Source organism: Schistocerca americana, chromosome X (assembly GCF_021461395.2).
Source record: "Schistocerca americana isolate TAMUIC-IGC-003095 chromosome X, iqSchAmer2.1, whole genome shotgun sequence".
NCBI lineage: Eukaryota > Metazoa > Arthropoda > Insecta > Orthoptera > Acrididae > Schistocerca > Schistocerca americana.
In genome coordinates this window covers 103,754,159-103,775,079 of record NC_060130.1, presented here as the reverse complement: position 1 = coordinate 103,775,079, position 20,921 = coordinate 103,754,159, and the positions used below count along the sequence as shown (strand labels likewise).

General features: G+C 43.7%; 1 protein-coding gene across 3 annotated transcripts in view; it reads left to right on the top strand.

The window, feature by feature from the left end:
- Positions 1 to 20,921, top strand: part of LOC124554988 (sarcolemmal membrane-associated protein-like) — a 337,706-nt gene that overhangs the window by 168,244 nt on the left and 148,541 nt on the right. For all 3 annotated transcript variants that reach the window (XR_006968506.1, XM_047128729.1, XM_047128730.1), the window contains 2 exons: positions 3,436 to 3,571; positions 11,370 to 11,616. Coding sequence is in view for 2 of the 3 variants with exons in the window: in XM_047128729.1 (XP_046984685.1) it covers positions 3,436 to 3,571; positions 11,370 to 11,616 (383 nt within the window). In the remaining variant the exon portion in view is untranslated. The remainder of the gene's footprint in view (positions 1 to 3,435; positions 3,572 to 11,369; positions 11,617 to 20,921) is intronic.

Sequence of the window (20,921 nt, the reverse complement as noted above, 5' to 3'; positions counted from 1 at the left end):
TGCAATAGTCAGGTCGCACACCTCGCGGGAGTCATTCTCACTGCTGCTGAATATTCCATCCCTCACACTACTTCTTCTCCACGTCGCGTACCGGTCCCCTGGTGGACTGCAGCATGTAGAGACGCTTTACGTGCTCGTCGACGTGCTTTACGCACCTTTAAACGCCACCCTACAGTGGTGAATTGTATCTATTGTAAACGATTATGCAGTGTCGTCGTATTATTAACAAAAGCAAGAAAGCCAGCTGGGCTGCTTTCACAAGCACCTTCAACAATTTTACTCCTTCTTCTGTTGTCTGGGGTAGCCTGCACCGGCTATCTGGCACTAAGATCCACTCACCAGTTTCTGGCTTGACGGTCGCGAATGACGTCCTTGTGGCCCCTGAGGATGTCTCCAATGCCTTCGGCCGCTTTTTCGCAGAGGTTTCGAGCTCCGCTCATTACCACTCTGCCTTCCTCTCCCGAAAACAGGCAGAGGAGGCTAGGCCACCTAACTTCCTCTCCTCGAATCGTGAAAGTTATAATGCCCCATTCACCACGCGGGAACTCGAAAATGCACTTGCCCGGTCACGGTCCTCCGCTCCAGGGCCTGATTCTATTCATATTCAGGTGTGGAAGAACCTTTCTCCTGCGGGTAAAGGTTTCCTTCTTTGTACTTATAATTGCATCTGGATTGAGGGACATGTTCCCGCATGCTGGCGATAGTCTATTGTTGTACCGATTCCTAAGCCGGGGAAGGACAAGCACTTGCCTTCCAGTTATCGACCCATCTCGCTTACCAGCTGTGTCTGTAAGGTGATGGAGGGAATGGTTAACTCTCGTTTGGTGTGGCTGCTCGAATCTCGACACCTACTTACCAATGTACAATGTGGATTTCGTAGGCGCCGCTCTGCTGTTGACCATCTGGTTACCTTGTCGACCTCCATTATGAATAACTTCTTGCGGAAGCGCCCAACCGCGGCTGTGTTCTTTGATTTGGAGATGGCTTACGACACCTGTTGGAGGGCGGGCATTCTCCGCACCATGTATGCATGGGGCCTTTGCGGTTGCCTCCCTCTTTTTATTCGTTCCTTTGTAATGGATCGACAGTTCAGGTTACATGTGGGTTTTGTCCTGTCAGACAACTTTCGCCAGGAGAATGGGGTGCCACAGGGCTCAGTTTTGAGCATCACTCTCTTCGCCATAGCGATCAATCCAATAATGGATTCCCTCCCAGCTGATGTATCAGGCTCCCTTTTCGTGGACGATTTTACCATCTATTGCAGCACGCAGCGTACATGTATCCTGGAGCGCTGTCTTCAGCGTTCTCTTGACCATCTTTACTCCTGGAGTGTCGCCAATGGCTTCCGTTTTTCTGCCGAGAAGACGGTCTGTATTAACTTCTGGCTCTACAAAGTGTTTCTCCCACCGTCCTTACGACTCGGTCCTGTTGCTCTCCCATTTGCGGAGACAACAAAATTTTTAGGTCTTACATTTGACAGGAAACTTAGCTGGTCTCCACATGTGTCAAATTTGGCTGCCCGTTGTACCCATTCTCTAAATGTCCTCTGTGTTCTCAGTGGTATGTTGTGGGGAGCGGATCGAACCGTCCTACTTCCCCTATATCGGTCGATCGTCCACTCCAAGCTGAATTATGGGAGCTTCGTATACTCCTCTGCACGGCCGTCCATCTTACGCCGTCTCAACTCCATACAACATCGGGGTTTACGTCTTGTGATCAGAGCGTTTTGTACTAGGCCCATCGAGAGTCTTCATGCTGAAGCCGGTGAATTGCCATTCACCTACCGGCGCGATATACTGCTTTGTCGGCTACTGTCAATGCCCGATCACCAGTCTTATCATTCCTTTTTTGACGACTCTCTCGACCGTCAATACGGGTTGTATGTCTCTGCCCTGCTACCCCCTGGAGTTTGCTTTTGTCGCCTCCTTCAACACCTTGATTTTTCACTTCCTGCAGCGTTTCGAGTGGGCGAGAGCCAAATGCCACCTTGGCTCCAGGCTCAGGTTCACGTTCACCTTGACCTCAGCTCGCTCCCGAAGGAGGTTACCCCTGGTTCGGTATACCACTCCCGTTTTGTCGAACTTCGTTCAAAGTTCATTAATATGACCTTCATTTATACAGATGGCTCTAAGACCAATGACGGGGTCAGGTGTTCTTTTATTGTCGGGGCACAAAGTTTCAAATACTGGCTCCATGGCCATTGTTCGGTCTTCACAGCTGAGCTCTTTGCTCTCTACCAGGCTGTTGTTTACATCTTCCGCCACCGACATTCTGCTTAAGTCATCTGCTCAGATTCCATGAGCGCCATCCAGAGCCTCAGTGATCCGTATCCGGTTCACCCTTTCGTGCACCGGATCCAACGCTCTCTTCAGCAGCTGGTGGAAGACAGTTCCACCGGTTAGCTTTATGTGGGTTCCTGGCCATGTCGGTATCCCTGGGAACGAAGCTGCAGATACCGCGGCCAAGGCTGCGGTCCTCCAGCCTCGGACAGCTTCTTGTTGTGTCCCTTCATCAGATTGTAGCAGGGTCATTTGTCGGCGCATTTTATTGCTGTGTCATGCCGATTGGGCTGCACTTACGGACAACAAGCTTTGGGCCTTGAAACCTCTTCCCGCGGCTTGGACGTCCTCCTCACGCCCTTCTCGGCGGGAGGAAGTTGTTTTGGCCCGGTTACGAATTGGACACTGCCAGTTCAGCCATCGCCATCTGCAGACAGCTGCGCCGGCGCCGTTCTGCCCATGTGGGCAATTGTAGACAGTCCGCCACATTTTAACGTCCTGTCCGGATTTTAATACACTGCGTCTTGATCTTGGCCTGCCATGTACTCTAGATGCCATTTTAGCGGATGTCCCTTGAGCAGCTGCTCGCGTTCTTCGTATTATCAACTTGACAAACCTCTCTAAGGACATTTGATTATGCTGTTTTTTTAATCCTATGCCTGTCAATCTGTCTTTTATCGTGTTTTCCCTTTTAGTTGCTGTTTTAAACTTGTGCCTCGCGGTGCATTCCTAACGTAGTCTGGGCGCTAATGACCATTGAAGTTTTGCGCCCTAAAACCACAAAAAAAAAAAAAAAAAAAAACCACACACACACACACACTGTCTGTTTCTCTAGCTTTGTGCTGATCATGCCACTGGTTTCTGCCATTTCGTCCAGTTCATCACAGGTTGTTTTATTTTCTAACTTCCTTTTTTCCAGATATTTGTAGAGATTTACTTTTTCACTTCATCAAGGTGATGTTTAATTCTGATGTAAAGTAATGTACATATAGCACCTGATCTGCTTGTTGTGCCTTATGTTTGTTTAGTTTTTCACACATTATCTTAAGCCCAGAAACTTTATACACATTTTTGTGCAACTGCAGGTCAACTAGAGATGCCTGTATTTGTTTTATTTAATGTGTATGTAAAATTTTTTCTTACCATGATTACATAGAACTCTGAGTAACACTGAAGATGAAGTTGACCATTTGAAGGATATGCGAGAAAGGAGCCAACAGGAACTTCAGGAGCTAGCTCACAAATACACTACCCAACTTCAGAAGGTCGAAGACTTGGCATCCAAATTGCAGGTATGTGTACAGGTGCGCATCACATTATGCTGTAATTTAATGCAGTCTACAAAGTACATATGAGAGATTGTTTGTGAATAATGAATATTGTTATTAATTGCTGTATTGTAATGATATTGTCACAGTAGAAGCGGAGTAGCACAGTCTCCGTAGTGTAGTGGTTATGATTCTAGACTGTTGCTTGGACGGTCGTGAGTTCAAAACTCCCCTGAATTGTAAAATTTCAATTTCTATATTCAGTTAGAGGACATTCTAGAAGTATCCACAAATGGCAAGAATCATTGTACCGGAATGTTCTATAGCTGTATATATATACCATACGTGTTATGGCCAGCAGCAGTTCGCTCCGCGCTCTTGTATGTGCAAGTGCTGAATAAACCTTCGTTAAGTGAAGTGAAGTTAGTCTTCATCATTCGTGTGCTTACATCTTCCTCTATGTGACATTATGCTGGTGGAGACGCTGGGTATTGGAACTTGTGATACCGCACGTTATCGACGACACAGTGACTCCCATCAGGCCACGACAGAGCCGCTGTTTATGTGGCGAGAAACCTGAGTTTGAATCATATTCAACAGATCACAATCTATCGGGGACAGAAGAAGAGGAGGACATTACGATGACAGCAACTGTGTGCCACCACATGACATCCTTCCGGGTTCTCTGGTGACGATGGCAAAGATCCAAACAAGTGGCTGAAGGTATATGAGCGTATAGCCAGATTTAACAAATGGGATGACACCATTTGTTTGGCTAAAGTATTTTTCTACTTGGAAGGCACTGCCAAGCGATGGTATGAGAACAACGAGGAGAAGTTCACAAGCTGGGGAGTATTCCAAGTGGAACTGCGCAAGTATTTCGGTGACACACAACAGCAGAAGTGCAGGGCTGAAGACAAATTAAAGTGCAGGGCACAGCATCAAGGAGAAATTACAGCATCCTACGTTCAGGACGTCTTGGAGCTGTGTAAAATAGTGTGTCTTCGAATGAAGGAGGAAGACAATTGTTGCACATCTCATGAAGGGTGTTGCTGAGGGCATGTATCAAGCTCTACTCTTGAAGGAGGTTGACAGCAGATGACTTCATAAAATGGTGCCAGTATATCAAGACAATGCATCAAAAGAGAATTACACGCAAGAAGTTCGAACAGCTTCCAAACATTGTATCCATGTCTGTGATGGAGGAAGAAACTGATTTCACAAGTGTTCTTTGTCAGATAGTGAGAGAGGAAGTACAGGAGGAACTTTGATTGCACGGCGAACAGAAAACCTAGACGCTTCAAGATGTCATAAGGGAGGAAGTGGAGCAGACATTGAATCCAATCTCTCATCCTTCATTTCCCTTTAAAATGGTGAAAAAGTCGAGACCCAGGTGAAGTTACGTTCCTACAATGCCACATGAGGAATCTGTTTGGGCACCAAGGAAGACTGATGTCTGGAGGACCCAGGATAACCAACCAGTATGTTTCCACTGCAGACTACCGGGACATGCGGTGCGCTATTGTTGAGAAATGCGGTGGATATTTGATGACGCCCACACCAGAAGACAGCAGACTGATCTTAGCTGACGCCAGCTCCGGGACGACGAAGATCAACAAGATGATGTGGGTGCTGGACGATATAGGTCACAATCGCGGCAAGCTACCCATTGGAGAGGACGCTCACCAACACGCCGATCAAGGTCTCCATCGCCATTTAGAAGCTCCAGCCGATCACTTAGTTGCTGCAACCTGGAAAACTAAAGGATGCGACCTTCCTTGGAGGTCAGGCTGCTGAAGAGAGAAATCCTCTGCCCTCGATCACTACAAAAATGATAGGAAACTACGTTGATATCCTCATGGATGGCCGACCAGGCCGAGCTCTTGTGGACTCTGGAGCATCATATTCAGTCATTTCGGAGAAGTACCGTCACCAATTGCAGAAAACCGTATTCGTCGACAACAAAACATCCCTGCTGAAGGTGGCTAATGGGAAATATGTAAGACCTACAGGAAGATGACACTCATGTGGGTATAAGTGGCCATAAACAGCCCTTAGAATTCGTCATCTTACAAGTGTGTAGTCATGATGTCATTCTCGGATGGGACTTTCTGAAAGCTTCGCAGGCAATTATAGATTGTGGTCGCTCGAAATTATGCTACGACGAGATGAGATACTGCGGACAGGAAGATGTGCATCCGAGTGTGTGGAGACTGTGTGTGCTGGATGAAGTGATCACTCCTGCAGTCAACACTGGAAAGGCAGCTGTCATGTGTCATGCCATGCATCAACCAATGGATATTGTAGTGGAATGTAGGAGAAGCATACCACTGAAGAATAACTTGGTCATCCCAGCCTCTGTCATCTCATTTAAGATTGGATTTGGTGAATTGTGGATTGTTAACTGTCGCCAAGAACCGCAGATCCTTCCAAGACGCATGTGCGTAGCAAACTCTGAGCCGTTAATTGCAGAACAGTTGAGCGTCATAGAAACCTCCCATGCCGAGTCTGTGGGCGAAATTAGCACTAGCACTACGAGACAAGATTTACTAGCTCGACTATCACCAGATCTCACTAAGGAACAACAGAAGCGGCTTCTTGCCATTCTTCAACAGTTCTTTGAATTCTTCAATCCACAGGTGAACAGCAAATTAGACATATCGACGGTGAAGCACTGGATTAGCATTGGGGACTTTCTGAATAATTTCCGATGAGGTAGAGAAAATGAAGAAGAATGACATCATTCAGCCTTCACAGAGCCCATAGTCATCACCAGTGGTTCTCGTCAGGAAGGAGGATGGCTGTTTGTGCTTTCGTGTTGGTTACAGGAAGCTTAATAAGATAACTAAAAAGGACATTTACCCTCTTTCATGAATTGATGATACACTAGATAGTCTGAAGGGGGCTCAGTTTTTCTCAACCATGGACATGTACTCAGTATATTGGCATATCGAAGTAGATGAGGCTGATCTTGAGAAAACTGCATTCATCACCCTGAGGGCCTGTATGAGTTTAAGGCAATGCTGTTTGGTTTGTGTAATGCACCAGCAACTTTTGAACAGATGATGGATAATCTTCTGAGGCACCTGAAGTGGACGATGTGTCTTTGTTATTTAGATGACATTATAGTATTCTCAGAGACATTTGATGAACACACAAAAAGACTGAGGGCTGTTCTTAAGTGTCTCCAACAAGCTGGACTGAAACTTAATCCAAGAAAGTGTCACTTTGGAGCAAAAGAAATCAAAACACTTGGGCACCTTGTGTCAAACGAAGGTGTTCAGCCAGACCCAGAAAATATGAGATTTATAACAGAATTCCCTATTCCTAAAAGTATTATAGGCGTAAGAAGCTTCCTCGGATTGTATTCTTATTACCGTCGTGTCATGAAAGAGTTTTGTATCAAAGCTAGGCCACTCAAAGAGTTTTTAAAAGCCAATGCTAACTTTATCTGGGGTGGTGCCCAACAAGATTCTTTCGATGTGCTGCGAAAAGCTCTGACGATTGGCCCTGTACTTGATCTGTATGATGAGAGAGCACCTACAGAACTACACACAGATGCCAGTGGGTATGGGATTGGTGCTGTTCTTGTGCAGATTTTGGATGGAAAAGAGAAGGTTATAGCCTATGCTTACTTACAAAAGCTGAGAGAAACTACTCAACCACAGAAAGAGAATGTCTTGCTGTGATCTGGGCCATGTGCAAATTTCTACCGTATCTCTATGGAAGGCCGTTCACAGTTGTTGCGGAGCATTATTCACTTTGTAGGTTGACAGGTCTTAAGGATCCAACAGGACGACTCACCAGGTGGACACTACATCTTCAAGACAATGACATTACCATAGTGTACAAAAGTGGAAGAAAACAGCAAGATGCTGAATGTCTCTCAAGAAACCCTGTGCAGGACCATCAAGACTTTGATGAATATAGTGACTGTCTCACTGCACTCCAGGATCTCTCTGCTGAGCAGGAGGAGGGTGCCAAAACATCTCAAATTATGGTTGCCTTAAATCGGTCAGAGGATGTGAAAGGACAATTCAAGGTAGTTAATGGATTACTTTGCAAGAAAAACTTCGATCCATTTGGAAAGAGGTTCCTAAACACATGCGGTTAGAGGTTCTACAGAAATTCCATGACGCACCTGAGGCCGGACATTTAGGATTTATTAAGACATACGATATAATCCACAAGAGATTTTTCTGGCCGGGTTTATTTAGGAGTGTCCATCACTGTGTGTCATACTGTCGAGGGTGCCTCAGAAACCACCTGGCTGACTCATACCAATTCCACCAGCCGAAACGCCTTTCCAGCGTGTTCGGATTGACGTCCTCAGAAGGTTTCCAACGTCTACTAGTGGCAATAGATGGGTTATGGTTTGCACTGATTATCTGACACGCTATGCCATTACAAAAGCCGTGCAAAGAGCTGAAGCATTCAAGGTAGCCAAATTCATCGTAGAAGACATTGTATCAAAATGCGGTGCCCCAAGGTCGTTAATCATGGAAATCAGGGAAAGTTCGATCGAATCTTTTGACAGAGATAAACTGTTGGTGCAACATTACTATCACATGACGACTGCCTACCATCCACAAACTAACAGGCTTACTGAATGCCTTAATAAGACCTTGGCCTACATGCTATCAGTGTTCGTCATTGTTGAGCAGAGCAACTGGAATGAGGTGCTACCTTTCGTGACATTTGCCTACAACACCGCCAAACAGGACACAACAGGATTTTCACCATTTTTCCTGGTCAATGAGCGTGAGGCAACTACGACGATGGACACTGTGTTTCCGTTACAACCTGATGATGTGGATGATGACTACATCGGCCAGGTGTTAACCAGAGCTGAGGAAGCTTGGCAGTTAGCTCGTTGAAGGTATGATGTGAGCCACCGCCCTTTTGTCTACCAGCCTGGTGACCTCATCTGGATCTCCACCTGTGTTCGGGAGGTTGGTCTCTCTGAGAAGCTCCTCAGGCGCTACTGTGGACCTTATAAAGTTGTAAGACAGTTACCTGATGTTACTTATGAAGTTGAAGATTTCGACCCTGACACAAGAGGATGAAAGATCGGAGATACGGTCCACGTCATTCGAATGAAGGCCTATAAGGATCCTGCAACCCAGGGGAAAATTCGAAGCTCCAGCGACAGGTGACAAAGAACGTAGTGGTAAGTAAAATTTAAGAAAATCACCGCCAGGGTGGACATCAGTCATCAGGAGTCAGAGCGTGCAGGGCTGATGACTTGTTCCCGGACTAGGAGGATGTAACACTTGCTTGGACGGTCGTGAGTTCAAAACTCCCCTGAATTGTATAATTCCAATTCCAATATTCGCTTAGAGTACATTCTAGAAGTATCCACAAATTGCAAGAATCATTGTACCGAAATGTTCTGTATATGTACCGTACATGTTCTGGCCGGAGGCACTTCACTCCACGCACTTGTACGTGCAAGAGCTGAATAAACCTTCGTTAAGTGAAGTTAGTGTTTGTCATTCGTTTACTTACACTTTCCTCGGCGTGACAATATTAACTATTAATTTCATTCTTAGTACTTACGATTGTATGAGTCTGATTGTGACAGTAGTATTTAAATAAAACTAGGTGCGGTGCGGGGTGTGTGTGTGTGTGTGTGTGTGTGTGTGTGTGTGTGTGTGTGTGTGTGTGTCTGTCTTTCTAACACAGTAACATTGACTGAATGTGCTTGTTTAGAATTTACAATTGTACTCAGTGTTCATCCTAATGACAACTGTTCAAAAATACCCTATTTTTAATAATTTCTCTCATATTTTTCAATTTAAACACGCATAATTAAATTATGTAGTAAATAGATAACAAGAAAACCATGCCCTTCCTCCCCAAATTACCATAAGTGTATAATGTGTATAATGTACGAGGCGTGTTTTTTAAGTACCGTTTAGAAATTAAAAAAAAAAAAAACGTGCTAAGATATCTCAACAATTTTATTTTTACATGAAAGCCTGTACCTTAATCTATGCACTGATGCCAATAGTCTGATTCTTCCTTGTTTATGTTGTGTACTGAGTGTTTAAAATGCCTCCGATAATCGTGAGTCCTGCTGATTGTGAAGCGTGGGCTGTTATATTATTTCATAGTGCTAAAGGCCTAAAAGCGATCGATATTCATCATGAGATCTCTGCAGTTTACGGATAAAACATTATGAGTGATGGAATGTTATGAAAGTGGGTGAGAGCATTTAAAGATGGCCGCACAAATGTGCATGATGAAAACGGAGTGGGCGTCATTCGGTCATTAATGAAAGTTTGGTGCAGGAAGTGGAAAATAAGGTGAGAGAAAACAGACGCTTTACGATTTCCTCCTTGTGGGATGACTTAACTAATGTTTCTCATAGTGTTCTGTATGGCATTGTGACCGAGCACTTGAATAACCGAAAATTGTGCGCACATTGGATACCGAAAATGTTGACGACTGTGCACAAAACCAAACATTTAGACAGTGCATTGACTTTCCTTGAGCGGTACCACGATGATGGTGATGATTTCTTAAGCCAAATTGTTACGGGCGATGAATCATGGGTGGCCTATGTCACACCAGAATCAAAGCAACAGTCCATGGAAGTTGAACAAGGGCATTGTTTTGCTACTCCGCCGCCTCCCCCTCCGCCGCCTCCCCCTCCGCCGCCTCCCCCTCCGCCGCCTCCCCCTCCGCCGCCTCCCCCTCCGCCGCCTCCCCCTCCCCCTCCGCCGCCTCCCCCTCCCCCTCCGCCGCCTCCCCCTCCCCCTCCGCCGCCTCCCCCTCCCCCTCCGCCGCCTCCCCCTCCCCCTCCGCCGCCTCCCCCTCCCCCTCCGCCGCCTCCCCCTCCCCCTCCGCCGCCTCCCCCTCCCCCTCCGCCGCCTCCCCCTCCCCCTCCGCCGCCTCCCCCTCCCCCTCCGCCGCCTCCCCCTCCCCCTCCGCCGCCTCCCCCTCCCCCTCCGCCGCCTCCCCCTCCGCCGCCTCCCCCTCCGCCGCACCCTCCTCCCCCCCTCCTCCTCCCCGCCGCCGCCGCCCTTTTCCCCTCCGCCGCCGCCGCCCTTTTCCCCTCCGCCGCCGCCGCCCTTTTCCCCTCCGCCGCCGCCGCCCTTTTCCCCTCCGCCGCCGCCGACGCCGACGCCGCCCTTTTCCCCCCTCCCCCGCTGCCGCCGCCCTTTTCCCCCTCCGCCGCCGCCCCTTTCCCCCTCCGGCGCCACCCCCCCTCCTTCCCCTCCGGCGCCTCCCCCCCTCCCTTCCCTTCCCTTCCCTTCCCATCCCTTCAGGCGCCCCCCCCCCCCTTCCCTTCCCTTCCCTTCCCTTCCCATCCCTTCAGGCGCCCTCCCCCCTTCCCTTCCCTTCCCTTCCCATCCCTTCAGGCGCCCCCCCCCCTTCCCTTCCCTTCCCTTCCCTTCCCTTCAGGCGCCTCCCCTTCCCTTCCGGAAAATTTCAAGAGGACAGATAGATATAGGGAGAAAGTTGGACAATCTGAATAGCCACATATGGCATAAATACATTAATTAATGTGCCATGAAGTAGATTTTTGAGTTCTATTGTTAAAAGGATCGAGGATGTTTGACACTGCCTGTACATTTCCTCTCAAAAAAATTAACTGATTAACCACCCCGAACATTAAGTATTTTGTATAACATCACCAAAGAGTTTGTGGCAATTGACATTTAGTCGTGCTACTTGCCTCTTGAGTTTCTTCTAAATATTGTGTACTGATTTAAGCAGTATGTAATTGGACATTTTATAATTTAAAAAGTATCTATTCTGCATCTCGAAGAAAAGCTTCTTGTTATATGTAATTAAGTAACTTGGTTGTGTGCAGGAGACCGAAGAACAACACCGTGAAATATGTGAGCGGCTAGAGCAAGAGAAACGAGAGTTGTCTGCCCAAGTGGAAGACCAGTTGTACTCGGAGGCAGCACTCCAAGCAAGGCTTGATGCTGTTACTAAAGACAGTGATCTTATATCGCAGCGACAACGTGCATTGCTTCAAACATGTCTTAACAACAGTCATTCAATCCTTGATATGAAAGAGAACTCTGAGACAATGAAGGAGACTGATTCCACTGGTATGTAGTGCCTGTATTGCTATGAGGTTTAGTTAAGAAGGTTAAAATTGCATATGCAATGCTGTCTCTGTGTTTAGATGCTTCTGTCTGAGTATGAGATTACAGTTGCCATTACTGCTACTGCTTACTTGTAAAAAGTAATTTCATTTCAACACCATTGTCAGAATGTTGCAATACCTTTGACAATTTGTTTGTTTCCTTTCTTACATAATTTAATATCATATAAATATCAGACAAGATTTTTTTAAATTATAGGTCTAATGTAATTCTTTCTTAAAACTGTCTGGTATCTTACTCCTGAAAGTTTCATGCCACACCGAAAACAAGTTCTGAATCTGTTAAACAGATACGCAGGTCAGTAACTTCTTATGATATGAGAAATTAAGGATTAAACTGTTTTTGGCATTGAGATTGCTACTTTAATTTATTGTTTTAGCCCAATATCTTAGAGGATGTGGTCAGAAAATGTACTAGCAAATTATACCTCAACAGCATTTTTATTCCTGTACAGAAGTAGCTCACCTGAAAAGACCATGATGTCAGTGTACCATATTGAAGCATCAGGCATGGGCAACCTTTGGTGATTGGCAGATGTGATTCACATTCTTTCTTAAGATTGTGGGCTGCCTCGACATGTGACGCAACATCAGCACTCCTAGCACATAAAGTGAGAACTGTAACGTCTTTTTGTGGGATAATGTGCCAGTACGAGTGGCACTCCTTACTAAAACACCACACCAACAAATTATGCTTTGAAACTCGTATTTTTGAGAGTACATTCATTTTATGTTCACCCAATCTTCAGATGTTTACATTTATTTATGTGTTGTGAGCATTGTGTCTTTACATATGATTTTAACGATAACTGTGAAGATGGGTTGCCAGGCATACTGAAATATCATCATGAGAAAAAAAAACACCTATAAAAGAAATAATTGTAACTAATTCATCACAGAAGCCTTCAGTTTAAAGTGTGTTCTAATGTGTCCACAATTGACAAGAATTATTTACTAATGTTAATATGAGGAAGAATAGAGGACCGAAATATGGCATTGTGATAGACAATCACAGTGGACAAACAGGTAGGAGTAATTTTGTGAATTTCTTCTCTGGGCCAGATTGAAAACAATCAAGGGCTGGAGCCTTCCCGCAAGCTGCTCGTTGCCCACCTGTGGTTCATGAGATACTAATAGTTGTTACATGATTTTGCAGTAGTAGCACTGTATAAATAAAATTTAGAAAAGATACTGAGAGCAGTGTTGTCAATTGTTTTAGCTGTTAATGTTTTTACCCTTCAAATGGCAGCAATATGCAGTTTATAATTCATGTGTTATGCAACCCACAAGAAAAATTTTGGTTTGTTTATATACTGCTTCCTCATGACATTTTACATGCCAGTTCTGATTGTTGTTTACTTTTTCTTAATTCACTGGTATTTGTAGTGAACATCATTGTAAAGAGAGGAAACTTTTTTCAAAGTTTGTGTACAGGATAACATTCAGTCCTCCCTTCAAATGTTCCTTTTTGTTCTATTTCTTTGATTCGTCTCCTTCCCCCTTTCATCTCCTTCACTTGCACTATTAGTTGACACTGAATGAAGTGACACTGTGCTGGAGACAGTGGACTTGCATGAAGGTTTTCCATTGTTTCTCTAAATCCGTACACCAACATGACTACTCTGCAATTCACACTTACGTGCCTAGCAGAGGTTTCATCAAAGCACCTTCAGACTATTTCCATACCATTCCATTCTCAAAAAACGCAGGAGAAAAACACACACTTAAATACTTTCGGCCAGCTCTGATTTCTCCTATTTCATTGCAATGATCATTTCGCCCTATATAGGCGGGTGCCATTAAAATATTTTCACATTACGAGGAGAAAGTTTGGGACCGCAATTTTGTGTGGAGATCCCTGCCTCAGTAAAAAGAAAGCCTTTGTTTTAATGATTGCCAGCTCAATTTGCATATTGTATCTGTGGCACTCTTTCCCACATTTCACAATAATACAAAACAAGATGCCCTTCTTTGAATTTTTTTCAATTTCCTTCATAAATTCTATCTGATACTGCGCAGCAATACTCCAGAAGAGAGTGGACAAGTGTAGTATAAGCAATCTCTTTACTTGATTTGTTGCATTTTCTAAGTGTTCTGGCAGTGAATCACAGTCTTCAGTTTGCTTTCCACACAACATTATCCATGTGAGCATTCTAATTTAAGTTATTCGTTACTGTAATCCATAGGTATTTAGTTGAATTTACAGAATTTAGATTTGTGTGATCTATCGTGCAACTTAAATTTAATGGATTTCTTTTCATACTCCTGTGGATGACCTCACTCTTTTCGTTATTCAGAGACAATTGCCACTTTTGCACCATACAGGTACAGTGTCTAAGTCATTTTGCTATTCTCTTTGATCTTCTGATGACTTTGCTAGATGGTAAATGACAGCATTATCTGCAAACAATCTAAAATGGCTGCTCAGATTGTCTCCTAAATCATGTATATAGGTTAAGAATATCAGAGGGCCTAGAACACTTCATTAGGGAGTGTGATATTCCACTTCTGTTTTACTCTATGTCTTTCCATCATTTACTATGAACTGTGACCTTTATGACAGAAAATCATGAATCTAGTCACACAACTGAAACGATACTCCATTGTTCAGAAATCTCTAGTGAGGAATGGTGTCAAGTCGTCTTGAAATCTATAAATATGGTATCAATTTGAGATCACCTATCGATAGCACTCATTACTTTATGTGAATGAAGTGTTTTGCAAGAATGATATTTTCTTAATCCATACAACTGTGTCAATAGATTGTTTTCTTTGAGGTAATTCATAATGTGCAAACACAGTATATGTTCCAAAAGCCTACTGAAAATCAGCATCATTGGTATGGGTTTGTAAGTTTAGACAAAGAACAATAACCACCTTTAAGTGCAAAAATCTAAGTTCTGACAAAAACAGAAATAACATTGTCACTATCACAGTTTTCTATATTTCTTCCAAAAGAAGTGTAAAAACACTGGAAGAACTTATTGTCACGTTTGGAATGTTATTGTTGTAATTACCTATTTTGTTGTAATTACCTATTTTGTTGTAATTACCTATTTTGTTGGAATATTTTATGAAAAGAGTATGTGCCAACTCCCGTGCCCTTAAAACTGGGCTGAGTGTCCTAAATTATTAAGTGCAGAGTAAGCAAACAACAGGTTATGGGTAACATTAAAGAAAGGAGAAAATAGATTTTTTTATAAATTTTAGTCATAAAATATAAAAAAAAGTACTTAAGTCTTGAATATTAGGCTCATAGCTTGTCCTTGAAAATTTTGTTATTGAAATAATTAATATGAAAAAGTCTAGGGCACAGTACTTTCACTTAGGCAATATAGAAAAGGTTCTTAAAAGTTTTAATGAGTATAAAGTGCTCTTCAAACAATGGCTACTTTGTTAGTTCACTGTAAAAACAATTTTTCTTTTTTACATATGGAATAATTTTTTCAGATATTCCTTCTTTTCAGACTTCAATCAACATGTCATTCCCAGCCATGGCAGTGAAAGTATTTATAGCTTCATCTGTTTCCCCTTTTTTAAACACTTTTGTTTTCACCCACTGTTTAGTGTGACTAAATTGTGTGTGTGTGTGTGTGTGTGTGTGTGTGTGTGTGTGTGTGTGTGTGTGTGTGTCAATTTCCTGACTTTTCTTTGGTGAGTTTAACCGAAACAACCTGTTGTGGTTGGCAGGAGAGCCAACACCGTGTTACTAGAGGAAGCTGAAAGGCACGCGTTTTAGCTCACGCAGGCTGGCGTGAGGTCTGGAACAGGACAAGGAAATTAGACTTTAGAAAAAACGGACGTAGCTGGTGAAATACTTAACTTTAATCCATTAATGGTGAAAGTCGCTCTGGACGGTACATTATTCACAGTATCAATAGTAACTGGTAATGGCGCCTTGCTAGGTCATAGCAATTGACGTAGCTGAAGGCTATGCTAACTATCGTCTCGGCAAATGAGAGCGTATTTTGTCAGTGAACCATCGCTAGCAAAGTCGGTTGTACAACTGGGGCGAGTGCTAGGAAGTCTCTCTAGACCTGCCGTGTGGCAGTGCTCGGTCTGCAATCACTGATAGTGGCGACATGCGGGTCCGACGTATACTAACGGACCACGGCTGATTTAAAGGCTACCACCTAGCAAGTGTGGTGTCTGGCGGTGACACCACACAACCTTAGAAATTTCAAAAGTTGTTGCATTGAGGCAACATTTAACTGCTGTTCTGAAATCATAAAAGCCATCATCATCATCAAAGTTGTTTGAAATTATATTTTAGTGCAAGCAGTAAAGAGAAATATGACAACATACTACAGAACTTGCCCAGGGGCTCACATTTCTTTGGAGTATGTGCGTGGCTACCCTGGGGCCCTTGGCCCTTGCTGCACGACTTTCCTTTCTGTACTGCAGGTCTATCCTTATACTATTCTTTTTTTCTCATCTGCCTTTCCATTGGATGGTCTTATTAGCACTGATTATGCTTGTATTTCGTTCATGATTTTGAAAACTCATTTTTCTCTCCTCTGGCACTTTCTACAACTTTTTGTTCTTCACTGTATGGTCCCCAATATTAGGTCTGACCTACCATTCCTCTTCCAGATTTTACAGAATGCAGATAGTGCAAGGAAGGTTGCTCAGTGTAGTGTACATTCCACTTCTTGTGGCTTTCTATCATTTCACCCTTATTTTCAGGCAAAAATAGTCCACTCAAAACCAATCTTGGGGGCGGGGGCTGTTTGTCAAGTACCTTCAGGGTGATTACCCACAGATTACACTGTTAGTGTCTGAGCCGTAGGGACTCTAGGCAACGGTTAACTGCTCAGATTGCCATTGCACTGGCTGGGTTGTGCCTCTGGGGGAGCCTCCGTTCAGAGTGGGTGGCACCAAGGCAAATGAAGAGGATTAAATTTTCTGCCGCTGGTAGCTGTATGGCCCCAGCATCTCTTCAGAAAGAAAGTATTACTATAATGCAGAGATATATAACCCCACAACATTTCCTTCTCTGGCTATGCCGTAGGACGAATGTAGGGGTAAGAGACAAGGGGAGAAACCATTCCCACAATACTTAGTTTGCTCTTGGACAAATGGAGATTCCTGTTTGACCACTCCATCATCATTCTTTGTTGAACACCGTGAGGAAGGGTTTGGGGAAGTAGCAGCGATTTTGAAAATGAAAAGTCATTCAGTTCTGATAAAAATGGCATCCTCCATTCAGTCGCCGGTGCTGGTCGCCTGCGACAAGCTGGGTGAAATTCCTGTGACACTCTCTCCTGTAACAGCCTCAGTATAGTACAAGGTATCATATCCCATCGCACCCTCCTTTTGCAGACAGAGGGTGAGCTATGTGCCAGTTTGGAGTGATGGAGTGTACATTTTGTCTGTCATGTCTTAACGAGAGTCCAGAGGACAATAGGGTTGATAGTGAGGCCTGCATCTTGACGTTTGATGATAACTCATTGCCTGAAAAGATCAAGCTGATGTGTATCGATGCAACGTGAAACCATAAGTTCCCCCTTCCATGCACTGCTTCATATGCACGAGATCTGAGCATGTCTTCACATTTTAACATCAGCCCCGTCTGTAGGAATTATGGATGTCAGTTGCGCATGGACACTCCTTGTGTCCCTCCCATAACTGTATCAGCTGCAGGGAGTACTATTCCCCCTGTTCACTGGAATGCAGTGTTTTTAAAGAGAAAAGAAAATCCAAGAATGCGAGACTCTTGAGTGACTCACTTATCAGGTCGTCAAGAAGAAAGGTGATCATTTGCATCCTCTATGTTTGATAATGTTGTTTACTACAGCTATGACAATGTCATCAAATGGTAGCCTCACCCTTCATGCTTTTTATGTTAGGCCCTTGGAGCCACTTGACTACACCCATTACCCTAATGGTTGGGGTCCCCTCTCCTACTGTTTGCCCCACACCCACTTGGGGAGTGTTGACTCCCCACCCAGGGCAGACTTCTGTCCCCAATCGCCAGCCAGAGAAGCAACATCTGACATCTCTCACATGAAATGGTTACCTTCGGACACACTCCTCCCAGGATCCTGACGATCTGCATCCAGATACTTGCCAGTGGCTGTAGGAGCCACAGGTTGGTGGTTGTAGAGCTTTGTTTTTCTCCTCTGTCCCTGAAACTAGGGCAGACAAGCCCTTTGTGTCCATCGAAAACATAACATCTACGACTACTGACCTAGGTAAAGCTATCAAAACTTTGCTCTTAGAGCTCGATCTTTGTCTCTTGAATACTGGTGCCCTCACTCACTCCAGTGTGGCATATGGGTCTTGTTTGGTCATTGATCTTTCCATTTGAAGCACTGGTCTTATCCCATCGATATATTCTAGTCCATGATTATCTGTTTGACAGTGAGCATTTTCCAATCAACCTGTCCCTTCCTCAGCATCACTCGCCTGGGCATCCACCCACATGATGGACTCTCTCAACAATGCTGATTGGTTTGCCTCTGCCGTTGCCCTTAGCATCCTGCCATGTGTGGTACTGAGGCAGCTGTCCGGGGCACAACCGCAGCCGTTCTGTCAGTAGCAGGCGCATCATGGCCATTACAGATCAAAGACGGGCTGTCCAAAGCTTTAAGCGGCATCCATTGATGGAGAACCTTTAAAATGGCTACATTTACAGATCTACTACCAAATAAAATGACAGAGGCAAGGATGCAGGATATGGGATATTACTACCATCGGACCGCGTACCCCTCCATAGCAGGTTTGGGTAAAGGTTCGATGCCTCTATGGACACAGGTCCCCCACAGCTGTGCCGGGAGTCTTCCTGAACCAGATGTTATCACTGAACATTTTGCATCCCCTAGAGGCATATAATGCTCTATTCAGGAAGTGGGAATTCCTTAGCTTCCTAGCCCTTTTCCCTGACATGTCTCCAGGGCCAGACTACATCCACAGCCACGTGCTCAAACACCTATCGGTAGGTAGCCAGCACCACGCCCTTGTCACCATATCTGGAGTGAGGGTAGCTTCTCATCTCACTGGTGAGAAAGCATGATATCCCAGTTCTGAAACTTAGGAAATACCCCTTGAGATCGATAGCTGTTCTCGAATTAGCCTCATTAATGTTCGCTCAGGGTGTATACGACCCAGGACAACCTGGAGATCCGGGAAAAACCCAGGAATTTTTTCATCCAGGAGAAAACCACGAAAAACCTAGGAATTTTTTCATCCAGGAGAAAACCGGGAAAAACCCGGGAATTTTTATGAATTCTGGGAATTTTTCATTGTTTTAGTATTCAGTTAAATTTTGGTAGATTTGACTGGTAAGAACCATTACTATAACAAAGGATATTATTGTATCCCACTACTGCAGAATAATTCTTCAATAATAAAACATAAACGAGAGAAAAAACAAAAATAACTTAAATAGCAAAGGGAATGCGCCATATACAACAACGAAGACACACATTGCTCATGCAAGCGTCTGCCAACAGCAAAATGTATCAAAGGCTTTAGGAAGACTCAGCAATGCTTCTTAACAACAAATTGCTTCCTATGTGTGTGAAGTTACAACTGTTTACATTAAATTTGTTTTAGCAGTTACGAGCGGGCTCATGCACATTCGCAGTTGAGTCACGTTTGAGTAGTAGATTGTCCCACTTCTGGCTACAGGAATGTGGCTGTTGGCTGTGAAAGCAGTTTGGTGTTACCGGAAAAAGGGGCCACCAAATTCATATTCTTGAGGAAATGAATCTTGTTTCACAAAGTGCCTAGCATCCAGCACACGTTGGTCTATTGATTATTCATATTACTTTGAAATGCATCCCTGTTGGTTTTTGAACATTTTTGAACACATTTTGAGTTGATTTCTGAATGAATCATAAGTTGATTTTCGAACGCGTGCATAGTGTACGTGATGTGTCTGTCAGGAGAATCCTCTTCGTACCTAGAAATAAACTTTCCGCAGACAAAGGGGGATGAGGCTATACGAGCTGATCGGAGTAAAGCCAAACGGATGAATGGCAATCGCTGTCTGATTATGTGGTTGGTTGGGTTTGTGAATGATCAGCGTTGTTATAATTACTAGCGAAATGCATAGATTTGGACTACTAGAGTGGAAATAAATGACTAGCAGGAATAACAGGCAAGAAAGATTACGTATTATCTTCTCAGTGTATCCAAGAAAATGAATTGAAATAAGTTTTGACAATGCCAGGAATAGTTACAAAATTAGTGATGACAAGATTGATTGTTAGAATAAGGAAAGAGAAGAAAGGAGGACATCACAAAAATTATGGAAGAATATGACGATTCCAAAATTATGTAAACATTTCTTACTACTACTTTTCGATCTCATACTTGAGAAACTGGAGCATGTGAATGAAATGTGAAACTTTCCTAACAGAAAGCTTTTTGTCTGTAGTAGGCCTCATAGGCATTTGGTATTGGTACTTCATGAATTATATTCTGTCGTATTATAAAAATGACCGTTTGCGTCAAAACAGTTTCATTTATTTGGTGTGTGTTACAATTGCTGCAATATTAGAAAGGCCTATTTTATTTTATCTAACAGATAGTGACAACAGGACGTAATCAGATCAAGAAACTACACCAGTCTTGAATACTATTTGTATTAATAGCTTTTTGAGTATTAGAAGACGACTTTTCGATTTTTCATGTAGCAAAACATTTGACGAACATTGATGAGGTTTCACAGAAAGGATGCCATGTAAAGCTGTAGCAAGATTAGAAAGAAAAAAATGCTAGGAGGTAACTATTGAAGAAATGTGTACTGTATTGCTTGTCTCTTGTCTTTACTGGTTTTATGTACCCTATATTTAATTTCATGTCACACAAAACAGCAAGTTATTACCTAATAGGCAATAAACAGTGTAAATTTTCTGAAGTCTTCTTGTTCTCCCAGTTACAAATAATCCCATTCATTTTGAGTGGGTCAGGATGTCAAACCGGCTGCCTGGGAGCAGGAGAGGCACCACAGGACATTTTAATTCCCACTGTCCTGAATATAGTTTGATGGCATCCATTACAAAATATACATGTTTCAATTCCACAGAGCGAAATACAGTGATGTGCGATAGAGGAATGCTGTATGAAGAGGCATGTTACTACACTTTGGCACACTTAAGACCAAATAACATGTCCTACATATCCTCGAACACATAGGTTTTATGTTTCAGACTTTTCAGAAAGATCTGCCCTACAAGATGAACATATTTTTGAAAATCCGATTTTTTTCAGTATTGACCCGATTCACAAATATCCGGGGCT